At 43.8% G+C, this 18238-nt stretch overlaps 1 protein-coding gene across 1 annotated transcript in view; it reads right to left on the reverse strand.

Annotated features, from left to right (window-relative positions):
• ARID3B (AT-rich interaction domain 3B) overlaps positions 1 to 12952 on the reverse strand; it is a 47386-nt gene extending 34434 nt beyond the window's left edge. Inside the window, exons 1-2 of the mRNA XM_069481846.1 lie at positions 12897 to 12952; positions 9690 to 10333 (exon numbers count right to left, since the gene is read on the reverse strand). Coding sequence (XP_069337947.1) covers positions 9690 to 10256 — 567 coding nt within the window. The 5' untranslated portion in view covers positions 10257 to 10333; positions 12897 to 12952. The remainder of the gene's footprint in view (positions 1 to 9689; positions 10334 to 12896) is intronic.
• Between the last annotated feature and the right edge of the window lie 5286 nt (positions 12953 to 18238).

Below are 18238 nucleotides of genomic sequence, written 5' to 3' on the forward strand. Positions count from 1 at the left end.
GAAATACACTTCATAAGGCCATACCTGCTATAGATAGAGATTCCTCTCATGAATCTGGGCAAAGCAAATTAAAAATCTTCTGGGCCGGGCGCGGTGTCTCACGCCTGTAATCCTAGCACTCTGGGAGGCCGAGGTGGGCGGATCGTTTGAGCTCAGGAGTTCGAGATCAGCCTGAGCAAGAGTGAGACCCCGTCTCTACTAAAAATAGAAAGAAATTATATGGACAGCTAAAAATATATATAGAAAAAGCCGGGCATGGTGGTGCATGCCTGTAGTCCCAGCTACTCGGGAGGCTGAGACAGGAGGATCGCTTGAGCTCAGGAGTTTGAGGTTGCTGTGAGCTAGGCTGACGCCATGGCACTCATTCTAGCCTGGGCAACAGAGTGAGACTCTGTCTCAAAAAAATAAATAAATAAATAAATAAATAATTAAAAAAAATAAAAAATAAAAAAAAACAAATGTAAAAAAGAAAAAAAAAATCTTCTGGAAAGGATTCACCATTATAGATGCCATTAAGAACATTTCATGATTCATGGGAGCAGGTCAAAATATCAGCATTTGAAATAAGTTGATTTTAACCCTCATGGATGACTTTGAGGGGTTCAAGACTTCAATGGAGGAAGTAACTGCAGATGTGGTGAAAGTAGCAAGAGAACCAGAATTAGAAGTGGAGCCTGACGATTTGACTGAACTGCTGCAATCTCATGATAAAACTTGAATGGATGAAGAGTTGCTTCTTACAGATGAGCAAAGAAAGTGGTTTCTTGAGATGGACTCTATTGGCGAAGATGCTATGAACATTGTTGAAATGAACACAAAGGATTTAGAATACGATATAAACTTAGTTGATAAAGTAGCGGCAGGGTTTGAGAAGACTGACTACAATTTTGAAAGAAGTTCTGCTGCAGGTAAAATGCTGTCAAACAGCATCGCATGCTAGAGAGAAATCTTCCATGAAAGGAAAAATCAATCAATGCAACAAACTTCACTGTTGTCTTATTTTAAGAAATCGCCACAGTCACCCCAAGCTTCAGCAACCACTACCCTGATCGGTCAGCAGCCATCAACATCGAGGCAAGACCCTCCACCAGCAAAAAGATTACGACTCACTGAAGACTCAGATGATTGTTAACATTTTTTAACAACACAGTAATTTTTAATTAAGGTATGTACATTATTTTATTAGACATAATACTATTACACACTTAATAGACTATAGTGTAAATGTAACTTTTTTATGTACTGGGAAACCAAAAAAATTCGTGTGACTCGCTTTATTGCGATATTTTCTTTATTACGATGGCCTGGAACCAAATCTGCATTATCACTGGGATATGCCTGTAGTATAAAAGACAAAAAATACAAATTACAGTCTAAAAGTAACCAATAGCCAGGTTCAGTGGCTCACACCTGTAATCCCAGCACTTTGGGAGGCCAAGGCAGGAGGGTTGCTTAAGGCCAGGAGTTCAAGACCAGCCTGCATAACATAGTGAGACCTCATCTCCACAAAAAATAAAAAACTTAGCCAGGCATGGTGGTATGTGCCTATAGTCCCAGCTACTTAGTAGGCTGAGGTGGGAGGATCACCTGAAGCCAGGAGTTCAAGACCAGAATGGGCAACATGAGACCCTGTCTCTCAAAAACAAAAACAAAAAAAAAAAAAATTAGCTGAGTGTGGTGGTGAGCACCTGTAGCCCTAGTAGTTCTAGCTACTCAGGAGGCTGAGCCGGGAGACTTGCTTGAGCCCAGGAGTTGGAGGCTGCAGTGAGCTATGTATGATTGTGCCACAGTGTACTCCAGCCTGGGCGACAGAGCAAGACCCTATCTCACAAAAACAAAACAAAACAACAACAACAAGAAACACAGCCAAAATTCCAAAACACTAACAACACCAAATGCTAGTGAGGATGTGAAGCAATAGGAACTCTCATTCACTGCCGATGGGTACAGCCACTTTGAAAGACAGTTCGGCAGTTTCTTACAAATCTGAAAATACCCTTACCACAGAATCCAGCAATCTCACTACTTGGTATTTACCCAAATGAACTGAAACTTCTGTCCGCACAAAAACCTGCATATGGATGTATACAGCAGCTTTATACATAATTGCCAAAACTTGGAAGCAGCTGTCTTTCAGTAGGCGAATGGATAAATAAACTGTGGTACATCCAGACAATGGCATATTATTCAGCACTAGAAAGAAATGAGCTACCAAACCATGGAAAGACCCAGAGGAACATTAAATGCATATTACTGAGTGAAAGAAGCCGATCTGAAATGGCTACATACTGAATGATTCTGGAAAAGGCAAAACCATGAAGACAATAAAAGGATCAGTGGCTGCCAGGGGTTAGTGGGGAGCAGCAGAAGGATGAATAGGGGAAGCACAGATGATTTTTAGGGCAGTGAAACTGCTTTGTATGATACCATAATGGTGAGTATGTGTCATAATCCATTTGTTAAAATCCAAGAGAATACCAAGAATGAACCTGAAAGTAAACTGTGGTCTTTGGGTAACAATGATACATCAATATAGGTTCATGGACTCTAACAAAGGTACCACTTTGGTGCAGGACAGTGATAATACGGGAGGCTGTGCATGGGAGGAAGGAGGAGGCACATGAGAAATCTCCGTACCTTTTGTTCAATTTGGCTGTGAACCTAAAACTGCTCTAAAAAAATAACGGCTATTTTTAAAGTCTATTTTTATTCACATAAAAAAACGAACAGAGTAAATTAAAAGAAAGTAGAAGCAGCAAATATTTATTGAGTGCCTACTATGTGCCATCGCTGTGTTGGGTGCTGGGGTACAATGATAACCAAAACAGACATGGTTCCTGTCCTCTGAGAACTTGCCATCCAGTATGGAAATCAAATATCAAACAACCACCCACACAAATATAAAAGTATAATGTTCAACGCAGCATGTAACAGGAGAACCTGATCTACACTTAGAGTGAAAACAGTGCCTCCGACAAAGCGATGGTTAAAGGTGAGAACTAAAGGCTGGGTCAGAGTCAGTATGGACAAGAATGTTCTAGGCAGAAAACGAGCATATGCAAAGGCCAGGGTGCTTGGAGCAGAGTGATAGGTCAGGAGACTGTCAAAGATAAGGCTGGAGAAGTAGACAGGGGTCAGACCATGTAGATTTTGAATTTTATAATTATAGAAACTGACATTATACTCAAAGGGCATTAAAGGAGTGAAATAATCTGATGCATTTTTTAGAAGATCTCACTCTAGCAGCTGTGTAGAGTGCGGATTAGAATGGGTGGGTGGGAGGTGACACAAAAACCTGTTGAGAGCAGTAGGTGGGTAGCTTGGACAAGTAGGTGATGGTGGAGAAAGAGAGAAGTGGAAGGATTCTAGGTATTTAGATCAGAGAACTGCTAAGACTTGGTGATGGCCTGGACATGAGGAGTGACAGAGTAGGAAGTATGAGAAAGACAGTCAACTCTAAGGTTTCTGATACGAATGTGTCAGTGGGTAGAAACGCCATTTACGGAGAACGAAAGCAAAGGAGGAAATAACTGTGGGGGAGTAGGTTGGAAATCGAGAGTTCAGTTTTATATGTATTAAACTTGAGAGGCCAGTAAAACATCTAAATGGAAATGCCAAGCAGGTAGCTGGGGACACATGCATTGAATTCAGATAGAAATGTGGGCTCAGTGGGGGTCTGGGTGGGCTGGGAAGTGAGAGGGCCTCGGGTGAGGGGGCCTGGTGGGGGTGAGGGGGCCTGGGGAGATAAGGATGGTATGAGGTGAGGGGGCCGGGTGAAGGGATGGAAAAAAGTAAAAAATAAAAATAAAGAAATGTGGGCTCAAACAATATACATTGGAGCCACTGGCTTGTACATAGCAATTAAAGCCGTAGGAATGAAAGAAACCGCCTAGGGAGAGCATGCAGAGAAGACTGCCTAGGAGTGAGCCCTGAGAAACATGGCATTCTAGAGGCCAGACAGAAGAGAAAGAGTTAAAGGAAATTAGCAGAATGAGGGGCCGGAAAGCAAAAGAGGAGCATGTTTCAAGGAGGGAGTGGTCCACTGTATTCAATAATGCTGAGAAAACAAATAAGGCCACGCAGGCTGGGCTTAGCAACATGGCGGTGATCGGAGATCTCAGCAAGAGGAACTTCAGGGACACGCAAGGGACAGAGATCAGACTGGCGTATGTTGAGGAGTGAGTAGGAGGCAGCAACGTGGATTGGAAGCAAGGAGTACAAACAACTCCTTTAAGAAGCTTTGTTGCAGGGAGAGGGGAGACAGTTAGGAATAGAGAAAAAGCTGGCAATAATGTGTGGTCAAGAAAAATTTTTAAGGTGATCTCTCATTTCCTTGTTAATAAGTGAATGAGACAGATTTTAGGATTAAAGAAGGTTTCGGGGTTTTTTTCCTTAAGTTTGGGAGATACAAGATGTGCGAATGCGGAGAAGGCTTCAGAAGAGAATGAGTCCAAAAGTCAAGAAATAGAAGTGTTCACTGATGAAACAAGTCCCTAAAAATCTAGGAGGGGATGGGATTTGGGACACATGTGGAGGGATCAGTATTTGGTAAAAAGGATAAAGATTCAAATTAATTCAGTGATCATGAATTTATAAGAACTTAGTATCAATAATGATTACTTCTACCTAAAGGAAAAATATGTACATATCCCTATGTTAATATGGAAAGCAGCAGCTTCAAAAGTGCCATGGTTTAAACTCAGATAATCCTGAAAGGTTTCAGAGAACTTCAGAACACTAGAATTTGGTCATAGTTCTAGAAAACTTGAAAAGGAGTTGTTTTAGAGTAGTGTCTAAGATTTTTGGAGCTCATACCTATAAAAGTCATAAAGACTGAAAAATTATATAGTCTCGGCCTCCCAAAGTGCTGGGATTACAGGCATGAGCCGCCTCCTGGTAAACATTTTACAAAGCTCTTTCAAACTCATATTTTTCATCTTTGTAATATCTTTAAAATAGCTTCCTAAGGATGATGGGAGAGGATTATCATCCTCTGGACTAGATGGATGCATGGGTTCAGAGAGGTACGTTAGGACATTTATTTGTCCAAAGTACTACAGCAAGCAAGTGGTGGAAGTAGGATCTAAAACCGTATCTTTTGGCTCCAAAATGAAAGCTGATTTACTATTTAAATCTGCTACTAAGTAACAAGTTTGCCAAATATTTATGCCTTGACCTTTTGAGGTTAATGTCCAGAAGGGCAACCAAGCTCTCTCACAAATCACCATAGACATCGTGGTATGCTGGGCTGGAAGAATCACTTGATAGAGCCACGCAAAAGATCTCAAGTTCTAGGCCCCAATCCTGTTCCAAGTGACAGTCTCTTCATCCAGATGACTACAAAAAACAGACAGGAATTCAAAAAGGACACTGAAATTAGAAACGACAGCCGGGTGAGGTACTACATGCCTAAAAGTCCCAATTACTTGGGAGGCTAAGGCAGGAAAATCGCTTGAGCCCAGGAGCTTGAGGCTGCAGTGAGTTATGATGGCACCACTGCACTCCAGCCTGGGTGACAGAGCGAGACTCTGTCTGTAAAATAAAAATTAAAAGTAAAATTAAAAAAAAAACAAGGCATGCAAGATAGCCCTACATAGAAAGTAGGGAAAGTCTGCAAGCATTTTCTTTCTCAGGCAGTATTCTGCACAAATTTTACAAAAAGCCTCAACTGTTCCATAGTCATGGAGTACGTACCAAGAAAAGGAGGCCTAGCCCAAGGGACCACACTTTAGTTAGAGGGATAGATTCTGGAGAACAGTCACAGCATTGGGAGAAATTGGCAGTAGCCTCTTTGCTACTTGGCCAGCACGAAGTCATCTCTCATAGTTAAGATGAGATTGATTTTGTACATGGTTATAAGAATAGGCAAGAAAACAAAATTTCCTCTTCTCAAATCACATTCCCTTTGTCTCCCAGTGTCCATCTAACATGACTGATTCTTAACATTTGCCATGGAGCATCCTGTGCTTCTGTACCCTAGAGGTGGTACTCCAACAAATTCAGAGGGAACTCACACAGCTGCCACCAGCTGAGGGTACCCCAAGCAGCTTTGAGGTGTCTGGAATTGGCAATACCCCATCCTCGTTAACACATATGATCAGCAAGCTTTAAGAAGTGTTACGAATTCTTTAATTGCAAGTTTTCTGAAATTAAACTTTTCTATCTTAGAAAGCAATCCTGAAACAAAACCCTGTAAAACGTGCAAGGAGGGGAGGAGACGAGGAGGGAAGCCAACGTTTATTGAGCAATGACTCCCAGTGCTTTGCACTGAGCTGGCTGTGACCCAAACATGGGGCTTATCTTAAGCCTGTGTTTGGATCACAGCCACATGCAGTAACCAAAGTGACTGCCAAAGTATGCAGAAAATCAGACACATACACTCTAGCCCACACACGTCTATCAAACCATCGTTCATCTTTCTATTTTATGGAAGGGGTCTCCGTCCTTCTGGAAACCTAGCTCTACTAATGGGCTCTCATGGGCTCAAAACAGACAAAGCTTATACTGCCTGGGCCTCCCTCCACCAGGAGGACAGAAGGCCACCCCTAAAAGGCCAGCAACACCCGCTAGTTGGCTGTGTGATCTCCTTTAAGAGAAGGGACACTTGGTTCTTTGTTGTCTTGTTTTACAATTATTTACTCTGCCCATCAAAATCTGATGGGTTTTAGAATGCTTGGCTCAATGGTGTTATCCATTTTCCCGCCGCTCTGGTGTCAGAGAATACTGTAGAACCATCCAGGACTTGAGAAACAAATATTTTTCTAAGATTTTCTTCAGAGAGAATCCATAAAATAATTTTGGTTGTATGTGTTCTAAGAAAGGGATTTCAGAAACAAAGAATAAGCTATGGAGTCCTTAAGCTTTTCCAGTTTTGCTTTTCAGTTGGCAGATGCCTTCCCCTGCCCTCCCAAAAAACTTGCAAGATACTTTTGAGTATTCCTGTTGATTTGCTAAGCTATGCTAAGGTGTAGACAAAATTAGCTTTTTTTACTTTGATTTGTGAATGTTTGAAACAAAACCCTGTTTTAAAATATCTGCACCATAGCACAGATTGGGTGATTGAGTTTAGGCAGACTCAGGACAGAATCAAATTATTGCAACCCAAGTTCCAAGCCCCCTAAAGGTTCCCATAGTGCCACTGCTAGACCGTGAGCTCCCTGAGGGAGAAACATGCCTTCTTTCATGGAGCACAGGCCTGGCACAAAGCAGCCTCTGTAAAAGTTTGTCGTTTAAAGAACAAGATGGACACTGTATCACACGAACAATAAGATCTGTGTCAACTGTAAAAGGTCTTTGTAACTGTTGCTAGAGCAAGGGTACTCAATATCTGCTCTCCCAAAGTTAATTACATAAAGAAACAAAAGACTTTGAATAATAAAAAAAAAGATAGTCTCATAGCTTTTCTATTAGGTTTTCTATAGGTTCTCCCCAATGATATTATTTTTTTTATTCCTCCTTCCAAAGCATAACTAAAAAAAATTTTAAGTCCCCAAGCATATTATTAATATTTTACTCCTTGAAAGGCAGGATTTAGACAAAGAGAGCACAGACCAAATTGATTTCAAAAAATTAAATTCAAAAGAGGAAAAGGAGGTGCACGTGTAGGGTTTTAAGTCATTGTTACCCAACGCCCCCAATCCAGTTCTTGATCTCCAAATCCAGGGGGAAGGTAAATTTAGGGTGAGGGATTAGGCCTCAGCTACTCTGGCATTTAAAAAACATTTTGGCAGGTGCTCTGCCAGGCAGTCTATAATTAGTGAGTATGCTTCAGAAACTTAAAATGAACTCAAACGGTCTCAAATGCCAACGGCCAGCCCTCTGAACACAGAGCTGTGTAGTCACAGGGCTGCAGGCATCTGAAACTTGGCATTGGGTGTCCTGCCACCGTGCACACGTGTGTGCGTGCACACGCCAGTTCCGAAGAGTCTCTTTTTTCAAAGCTCTAATGGCTTGCTTGACCTCAACACCTGCTACACTTCCTGAAGACAGACAGGCTCTGGAGCTCCACTTGTTCCTCGCATGCGGCTGCACTTTCTAGGAACGACCGCACACACGCAGAGTCTGGCCAGCTGCCAAGGCGGGGGCAGCCCAGCCGCCTCGGGCCTGAACTTTCCCAGCACTGTCAGGGCAGGATCCAGCTATGAGCTGACTCAGCGGCCGGCATGGAACTCTGCCAACCACACAGCAGTGCGGGGGGCTGACGGCAACTCACAGATGTTTTGCTAAACCAAAGCAATCAGTGGGAGGCGGGTCTGGGCTGACGGCCAGGGTGCTGCTGTCGTGGAAGTTGGGATTCTCTGATTCTAGTTCTAGCTCTGCCACCATCTCCCTGGGTGACGTGAGGGAAAACCTCTGTGCATCTCAGTACCTCTCCTGCTTCAGAGGCACGTCTGTGTGGATGCAGGAGAGGAGGGCACTGTTTGCATAAAAGAGCTCCTGGGGCACTGCCACCTACCACGTGCCTGGCACTGAACAGACGTTCATGTGTGCTAGCTCAGTTAATGCTCACGACATTCTTGGGAGGCACCCTCCTTCTTTTTATTTCACAGATGAGAAGACACAGGCACAGCAATTCTACCCAAAGATCACAAAGGCAATATGTGGAAGAGATAGGATTTGACCCTAGCTTCTCACTTTAGAGTCTACTGCAAACACCGCTGTCGCAAAACTCAGATCAACTTACTACACAGGGCTCCTTGATCCAAGATGTTTGATTTTTCAGGTTCCAAAAGACTTTTCGTATATGACTTCTCAGTTGCCCTGTGAAACCCCACAGCTCTTCGCAAATGATTTCTAACTTGCACACTGACCACATGAAGAGCGTGTGCTTACACACAGTACCCAGGCACCACCAGGCTTTATCGTGAACTCCCTGCCTAAGCACCAACAAGTCTCTTAACCTGGAACAACTTCTCATTACTCCCACTTCTGGGGTAAAGAAAAACTGCTCATAGGTCATAAAGAGGAATTAGAAGTCAAAGGATTGGCTGAGAACACAGATTCCCTAGGCTCTACCGTCTCAGATAATTTAATTCATTAAGATTCTGCAATCTGTATTTTTTTTTAAGCTCCCTAGCTGACTCAGAAGCTCAGCCAAGTTTGTAAGTCACTTCAGCTTCCCTTGGCTAAAAAGGGAATTTTCAGGTCTACTCTTCTTTGTTTCAAAGGGGATGAGGTAAGGCTGAAATGAAATCATGTCTATACGGCTCTCTGTTAGAAAATATACACAACACAAGCACTTCTTGTCATTTACGTTTAGCTGCAAAATAACAAACTCTCCTTAAAGAGCATGATCCTGGGTTACCCTGGAGCTAAGAAACTGTCTTAGGCAAGATAGTTCTTTTACACTACTGTTAGAAAAACAGTAATTAGTCACATGTCTCGTTATTAGATATTCCTCATAACACTGTTGCAACCTCATCCTTCCTTTAAAAAAAAGAGATTATACTGACATTCTTTCACATCAAACTTGGAACAATCTATATTAAGAGTAACTTGTGCATTTCATTACTTTAATCAAGAAAACAAATGTTAACTGAGAAAATAATTCAAAGTCTATTCATGTGTAGGCTGATTGGTCACCGAAGTGGGTGAGAAGGCACAGACTGGCACAGCCCCTGCCTGCCTCGTACCCCTCACCAGCTGGCCTTTAGGAAGAACAAATGACCTCCCATACCAGTAAGACTGACCTGCTTGAGCTGCTCATCCAGATTCCAGTTCGGCTGCCCTGGTGCGGAGACGGAAGGTGGGGCCTTGGAGGCATCTTTGGTATGGTCTTCTTTAGCTTGCTGTCCATGCAGTGGGGGCCCTGGTGCTGGCAGTAGATTGGACACGGGTGCTGCTCGGGGTTCTTGGCGAGTTGCTTTCTGCCCATGAAAATATTTTGAAGCAGCCTGGGTTTCTTTCTCAGTCACCTCTGCAACTTCATCATCCCCATCCTCATCTTCCAAACTTCCTTCCTCTTCCTTAGGCCCTGAGTTCACATTGCCCCGTTCAAAAACTCGGGCCACTACTGTGGCCGGTGGAACTCTGGCTAAGGGACCCAGCACAGGGCTGCCAGAAGGCCTCCCAGGTGCAGGAGAAAGGAGAGTCGGCTGTGTGACCAGCTTCTGGGCATACAAGAATGGGGCTTCTCTCGTCTGCTGTCCCTGCTTCTCTCTGGCATCCATCTGCAAAGGAGCCAGGTGCGGCTGCTTCTGTTGTTGCTGCTGTTGCTGTTGCTGCTGCTGCTGCTGCTGCTGCTGTAGTGGCTCCATTACTGCCTCAGGCGTCACCCACAGATTGGCATGGCTCTGAACCTGGGCACAGCCCACCAGGCACACTGGGTCTAAACCTTGAGTGATTAACAGAAACCACAAAGAAGGAGGGGGCAAAAACCAACTATGTAAAACAGGTATAAAAATGCTTTCTTTTCTCCAGTAAAGGGCATGAGTTCTGAACACTAAATATATGCTCCTGACCTAAACCTAAGTTTTAAGATGAGTGAGTGTAGGGGTTTGGGGGCTGGGTAAGGAAAGTTGTGAAGAAGCAGCACAGGATCTAAGAGGGGAAAAAGAGGAAGAATCTCAGTAGCGGTAGACTACTGAGGGTTTTAAAATAAGTAAATCCAGACAATATCTAGTCTGCTAACATCTGTGTTCTGATCTCTCTTCCTTTACGTTACCAAACATTAATCTGTTTATTACTGAAAAGGCAACTGTGTTTACACTGTATAGAAATTGTAACTATAAAAACCACAATAACAAAGAGAAAGGGCTTGCCTCCAAAAGAAAGAATATTGCTTATGTTCACAGGCAAATCAGAGAGAGATACTACCTCCAAGCTTGACACAGAGCTATCAGGCAGACAGAATGACTATTCTCAGAAAAAGCAAGACCAAGCAAACTGCTCTTGGGTTTAAACTTTTTCACATTTCCCCGATCAAATTGCCAGCCTGCTTGTTGAGTGGACTGAGCCATACTAACTGGACATTATAGCCTCAAAAAGAATCCAATTTCAACAACATGAAAGAAAGAAACATGCAAGCAGGCAAGAGTCTCAAATTGCAATCGTCATTCAAAAACAAACAGGGGGAATTCCTCTGGAGATTTTTAAAGTTAATTAATTTAAAACAGATATCAATATTGCCTAAACAAGTTAATGCTTCTTCTTTTTTATCAACAGCCAAGTAAATCTCTTCACATCCCCTTTCTTTCTGATTCACTTCTTCTATGATATTCTCTGACAAATACAAAAAGAAAAGCCTTTCAGGCCAAAAGCATTCTGGGGACAGGTTTATCTGCATTCTTACCAATCAGTCTCCAAACACACACCCCTTTCACACCCTCTTCTGCAACTCCCCCCAACCTCCTCAGGCCCCCACCCCCAACAAGCCTCACTTGACTTATGTTTTCTCAGCAAGTCTCCATAACAGAATGGGTTACTATGCAAGGGCAAATTTTAGGTGAACAGGACTTGCAACATGGTGTACAATTTTGTCATCACATGAAAGAAGAAGCTGCATTGTACAGGTTGGGACTTGATATTTGCATTGTTTCAGTGTTTTAGGATTGGGTCCAAAGACAAAAAAACTAAGTGTCTCTAACATCTTCAAAAATTCATGGGAAAGTAATCACATCCCCAGCAATAAAAACCACTTGGATTTATAATTTTTTTTATAGGTTAGAGTAAAAAAGGCACATTTTTTAAAGCTGAGCAAATTAGTAGGGAGTAAAAAAAAATTCTCCTTTTCTGTTTATCTTAGAGCACTGCTTGTGCCTTTTGTATTCTGTGAAAAATTCAAATTCCAATTTGCCACTTACTGCCTTTACTTCCTCTCTTGGCACTTTAGAAAGTGTGAGTTATGTCTGCAGCAATACTTTCATTCTGCTTTAGCTCTTCTTATATTGTAAAACAGCATGAAAAGATTTACACCCACATTAAATCCAGTTGGCAAAAGTGTTCATTTAAAATAAAAACAATTTGGGTCAAAGAAGATTAAATAAAGGAATAAACCAAATAATTCGGTGGTCATTTTAAATATCCTTATAATCATTACAATCAATCACAATCAGAATAATTTCCATACTATTGGAATAATATATATATTATGATAATTTTCAACCAAGTCCTGCCAGTCACTGAACAACTGCTTCTTCTAGTCTTGTAGCACCATCTTCCCTGTATGCTGTCCCCAGCAGAGGGGGGAGGTGTCCCATAGCCTTTTTAGTAAGACTGAGATGACTCAGTTCTACAACTCAATACACACACTCTCCCCCAACCCACCTTCCCCCAATCCCTAAGCAGCCACTGATCCAAACAATACCACCTCTTTACATTTGGAGAACTTATGTCTCAAATCCAAACCACTTCATCCCTTCACACAGCCCCCTCCCCCATTTCCCAGAAGTTCCCATACCACCAAGCCGGGCGCAACGGACTGCCTGCAGCTTTGAACCCGGCCCTGCTGACCATTCCCCCCACCTTTGCTGCCGGATTCCTCCGGCCTCGTGCCCCTGGAAGCCCCATACCCCACCTCCCTGGTTCCTTCAGCACCCACCCCCCATTCTTTATACACTCCTCCCAATCCAGCCCTATCACTTGTACCTCTAGCAAGCCTTCCCAGCCAATCCGCTGCTCTTCTCCGATCGCCCCAACCACACCTATCCTCGCCCTCTCAGTTCCCAGGGGCCCCCTACCCTCCCCATCTCTTTATCTCAAATCACCCCAATGGGCACAGGGCGCCTCGGGGCCCCTCCCCGTGCTCTCACTTTTCCCTCGCGGCCCTCGCGCTGCGGCGGCCCGCGCCTCCCAGTCTCCCCTACACACCTGCCTCCGATCCTACCCCCACGTCCCCTCCACCTGCCACAGCCCCCGCTCCCGCCTCGGGTGAGGGAGCCAGGACCTGCTCAGCTTACCTGGGCAGGGCTCTCCGGTCCTCGGTCGGCGGAGGAGGCGGCCGCTCAAGCCCCGGCGCGGCAGCTGCGTCTAGGACTCCTCCGCAGCCGGGGGCCACAGCCGGGGCGGGGCCCGCACCGGAAGCGGCGCCGCGGGGCCGGCCAGCCGGCCCGGGGCGGGGGCGGGGCGGGGCCATAGGGGACGGGGCGGGGCCTGGGGCCGGAAGCGGCTAAAAAGGGAACGAGGGGGTGGGGCGAAGCGGAAGTGATTTCTAGGTACGGCGCCGCCTGGCTGAGTCGTGGGCGGAAGCGGGCGGAAACTCCAGCCAATGGGGACGTGCGGACACTGAGGGGTTCCGGAGTGAGCACTTCCGCGGGGAGTTGAAAAGAGCCGGGCAGGATGCAGTGTTGTCTGAGTGTCCTCTGCTTGCGGAGGGTGGTGTGTTGTGGGCGGTAGGTTGAGAGGAAGGTAAATAAAAGGCAAAGGAATGTTAGGGCTTTCCGCTGCTTCAGTCCCCTCCCTGCTCTCCCGCCTTCAAACTGGTCTTCCTCAGGGATTCCCGCTTTTAGGTCCTCTTTTCTCTCAACTTCGCTCATTCCTGGACAGAGAGACCTGACTGTCCCGAGAATGCTGCCTCCCCTGGAACTCCCTCACATGAATTAGTGTTCTCACTTCCCAGTTTCCAAAAGTGGGGGCCACGTGCCGAGTACTGTCAACTCTTGTAAAAACTCTTGCTTCTCTGACGCTTCCTCCTAGACTTTGCCACCCATTAAACCACCCCGTAGTGATAATCTGTCAAGTTGTGTATCCAGCTCCGTGTCTTACTTTCTGCCCTCTGATTATCCTTGTTGATAGTTTCAGAGTCTGTGTGGACAACACACCTAACGCTGAGCCTCATCTCTAGCGACCCTTATTATCAGCCTCCCAATCCCAGTCATCAGAAACCCTATCGTAATTCGAACATCCCGGTGTCTAACCACAGCCTGCTCTCCCCTCAACCTGACTACTCAGGAGTTACAGCATAGCCGTACTTTCACTTTATCAGAACCTCTAATCTGTTGAAAGCCTTTACGTTTATTTCTTATCCATTAACTGACTCCATTCTTCATTTCCCTCCTTATCCATTTTAGATTCAATGGTATATCATTACAATCCCACTTCTATTTAATACTTCCAACGACACTTCCTTTTCCTCGACTAAATCCCCCACCCTGGATGGACCTACGTGTTTCTCCATGCTTGTCATAGAAAATTGTCCTGCTGAACAGATTGGCATCACCAAATTAGTAATTATCAACCTTAAATGGACTGTAAACCGTGACTAGAAATTTCATTGTATTTTTCTAGTCACCTTGCTGTCTACTATCTTTGCAAATCTCTAACCCTCTACTCTCCATATCACTTCCCCTGATTTCCTTAATGTAAAAAATAACAGAAAAGATAGAATGTTCTGGAATCTAGGAATCTGCTTAAATGTGTTCCTGTACTGTTGCTCCCACCTATAATTTATTTAATCCAAAATATTCATTGAACTCCCACATAGTGGGAGTTGAGTGAGTAAGCCCTCATCTAGGTGCTTACTGAGGAGTGGACAAAACAAATTCCCTGCCCTCTAGGATCATTACTAGTTTGGAGAGACAGAAAAACAAACATATAGTGCAGGTATATGTGCTATAAAGAAGAACAAAGCAGGGTAAGGCTTAGACAGTAGTATCAGGTAGCTGTTATCTCAGATGTTGCTCACAGAAGAACTTCTTGATAAGGAGCACATAAGCAGAAACTGGAGTTAACTTGATGGATATGAGCCATGTGGATATCTAGGGGAAGAGTCTTCCAGGCAGAGCAGACAGCAAATTCAAATGCTCTGAGGCAAGAGCATGTTTGAGGTGCTATAGGAATAGTAAGAAGACCACTACGACTGATGCAGAGTGAGTGAAGGGGAGAGTGTAGGAGATGAGATCAGAGAGGTAGCCAGGGGCCAAATCACACAGGGCCTTATAGATCATGGTAACAACTTTGCCAGTTACCACTGAAACCACTGGAGAGTTCTGAGCGGAAGAGTGACTTGATCAGATTTAACTCCATAAAGGGATCGAATGCTGTGTGGGGAATAGACTGTGAGGATAAAGGGGTAAAAGCAGAAACACTAATCCTGGCAGAAGATGGTATGGCCTGAGCTAGATAACAGCAGTGGAGCCATGTGGTAAGAAGTGGTCAGATAGCAGTGTATTTTGAAAGTGGAGCCACCACGATTTGTTGATATATTGGTTGTAGAGGTTAGAGAAGAGAGTCAAGAATGGTGCCTAGGTTTTTGGCCGTAGTAACTTTTAGAATAGTGATATCATTTGCTGGCCTGGGGGATACCATCAGAAGCCAACACAAATGAAATATTACTCAACAACAGAAAGGAATGCAGTATTAATATACAGAACAACACCATAATAAAGGCATTATGCCAAGTGAAACAAATCAGCCTCAAAATGACACTCATGTAAATATTAAAATTATAGTGATGGAGAATAAGTCAGTGATTGCCAGGAGCTAGGAGATGGTAGAGGGATAAGTATAAAGGGGTAGCAAAAAGGAGGTGGGGTGACGGAGCTCTTCTGAATCGTAATTATGGTGGTAGTTACCTAAATCCATACATGTGCTAAAATCCATAGACCTGTATATAACAAAATTAAAGTCAATTTTGTATGAAATTTTTTTCTTAAAGGCCAAACTTTCCACACATGCTCAAGTTTCCTTTCCCAATTCACAGGGATCTCCCTTTAACCTCTTGCAGTGTCGGATCCTTCCGTCACTATTCAGGCAAACTCTAGTTTCACCCATATTTTGCTTAAAAAAAAACCTTTCCCTTGATCCCACATTCTATGACTAGAGAAAGCCTTATCTCACTATGCCCCTTCCTGGCAAACCTTCTAGAGTTACTGTCCTCATTGCAGTACAAATGATCTGATCTTTCTTCTTAAAATGCTCTATGGCCTCTCATTGCTGTTGGTACCAAGGTCTAAATTCTTTCCTGTGGCCTACAGGGCTCTAGGAAAATTTAGCCTCTTGCCCACCTCTTTGGTTTTCTCTCTCTATCTCTTTGTCTCAATGTATAGTAGAGGGCCCGGGAAAGTGGCCCTACTAGATGACCTCTGTAGCTGAAACGGAAGAACACCCCCCATTACAGAAATATAAGTAACAGAAAGTGTAGAATGCCCTGAAATCTAGATGGTTAAACCCTGATATACACCCATTTGTGTGACAGGGAATATCATTTAATCTCTACTTTGGCTTCCAAGGTGTGGTAGATTAAACAGAATAGCCACCGTGTTTTTTAGCTTCTCCCATCAAGAGGTAAAGCGTGGCCAGGTGTGGTGGTTCATACCTGTAATCCCAGCACTTTGGGAAGCTGAGGGGAGGAGAGGATCACTTGAGGCCAGGAGTTTGAGACCAGCCTGGGCAAAATAGCGAGACCATGTCTCAAGGAAGAAGTGAAGGAGGGTAGAAAGGAGGGAAGATCCTGATTATGAGTGTGGCCCCTTAAACTATCCTACCAATCACCAGACATGTTTGCCAGGGCATTCTGGACCATCCAGGCCTAGCTCAGCTGGACCACACCAGAACTTCCCAATAAACCCACAGATTGATGAAAAAGAATAAATGTTTATTGTTTTAGAGTTAAACCAGTAAGTTTTGAGGTGGTTTGTTTTGGAGTAAAAGATAGCTCATACACAAGGAGTTTATGTCTGTCAGGATGCATTTGTTTGGTGTACTTCTTGGAGCTGCTGAGCGCCTGAAGAACAGAGCCACCACCCATCATCTCCACATCATTGACATGTTACCTTAAGTTATTTGAAGTTCTCTTACCGGATTTCTCATAGCTTTGCTTATTTAAAGCAAAAATGTGTAAGGGATAATATTATACATCATGTCTTTTGTTCAGTGAAGGTAGTATCATTTGCATGGTTTTCATTGATTTTATTACTCTTTTTTTAAATAAAGTTTGAGTTGTATAAACATTGGGTATTTTGTATATGTTTTGTTATATAAAGTTAGTCTTAAATGTACATTGCATAAAAGCTAAGAAACAACAGACATATTCCTGCAGGTACAGAAGAAGAAAGGAAAAAAACAAAAAAAATAAAAAGAGAAACAACAGATAAATGGCCATTATTATAGAATAATAATGTAATTAGTCATAACTAATGAAGCGAAAATGCCTTTAGTTTGTGTTTATGATAGTCAATGTTAAGTATTGATGTAATTGTGTCTGCCTTAATGAGATTTGGTGTTTTAGAATGAGTAGGTGTCAAATTTGGGACTCAGTGAACATATAAAATGTTCTCCCATTGAAATTAATAGCGATTACATTTTCTACTTGAATTGGCCCCACAAGAGATTTTTTTTTTTCCTTTTTCTGGGGGGCGGGACAGAGTCTCACTCTGTCACCTGGACAGAGTGCAGTGGCATCATCATAGCTCACAGCAACCTCAAACTCCTGGGCTCAAGCGATCCTCCTGCCTCAGCCTCCCAAGTAGCTGGGACTACAGCTGTGAGGCATGATGCCTGGCTAATTTTTCTATTTTTAGTAGAGACAGGGTCTAGAGACAGGGTCTCACTCTAGCTCAGGCTGATCTCCAACTCCTAAACTCAAGTGATCCTCCCACCTCAAGCTCTCAGAGTGCTAGGATTATAGGCGTGAGCCACCCTGCCCAGCCCACAAGAGATTTTTTGAGAGTTAATTACCCTAAAAGGCAGGAAAGGACTGTCTGCAGTTGCTGTGCCTTTTACTGTCACGGAAAATTAAAATGTAACCAGATGATTAAGGTTTCTTCACATCCTGAGATTAAGGTATAGCCTCAGAAGCCTCTATTAGCATGTGTAAAGCCTCGGCTGGGTAAATGGTATTAACATTAACTAACATGTGTAAAGAAAGAATGTGGCAGAGGGGGACCCTGAAAGAAGGTGTATCAAGTCAACACATTCCTGAGGGGTCCTTTCTAGCTGTGCAGGTATCTGCAGCCTGAGTAGGCTTCCAGTGTGGCTTCCTGCAGGGAGTGGATATGCCCATCAGGCTGACTCCCGTGTCACCTTTCGTACAACTGTTTGTATTTTAAATCAGACAGTTGGTATTTGGTGTCTGATGACCTGGGTTATGTGATATGTCAGCCTCCATTAACCACTCAACCATGGGAAAATGCCAGCACCTAGTAACTGTGGCCCTAAACTAAGTTTTGAGAATTTCTTCAAAGTAATGAGGCCTCCTGGCAGTGGGCAGACCAACTTTCCCCTGGAGGTAGCTGCACTCATGCCACATTCCCTTTCCACTTGCTCTCACTGCAGAGATCCTTTCCAAGCCTGTGGCTCTGTG

Source organism: Eulemur rufifrons, chromosome 2 (genome assembly GCF_041146395.1).
Source record: "Eulemur rufifrons isolate Redbay chromosome 2, OSU_ERuf_1, whole genome shotgun sequence".
Taxonomy (NCBI): domain Eukaryota; kingdom Metazoa; phylum Chordata; class Mammalia; order Primates; family Lemuridae; genus Eulemur; species Eulemur rufifrons.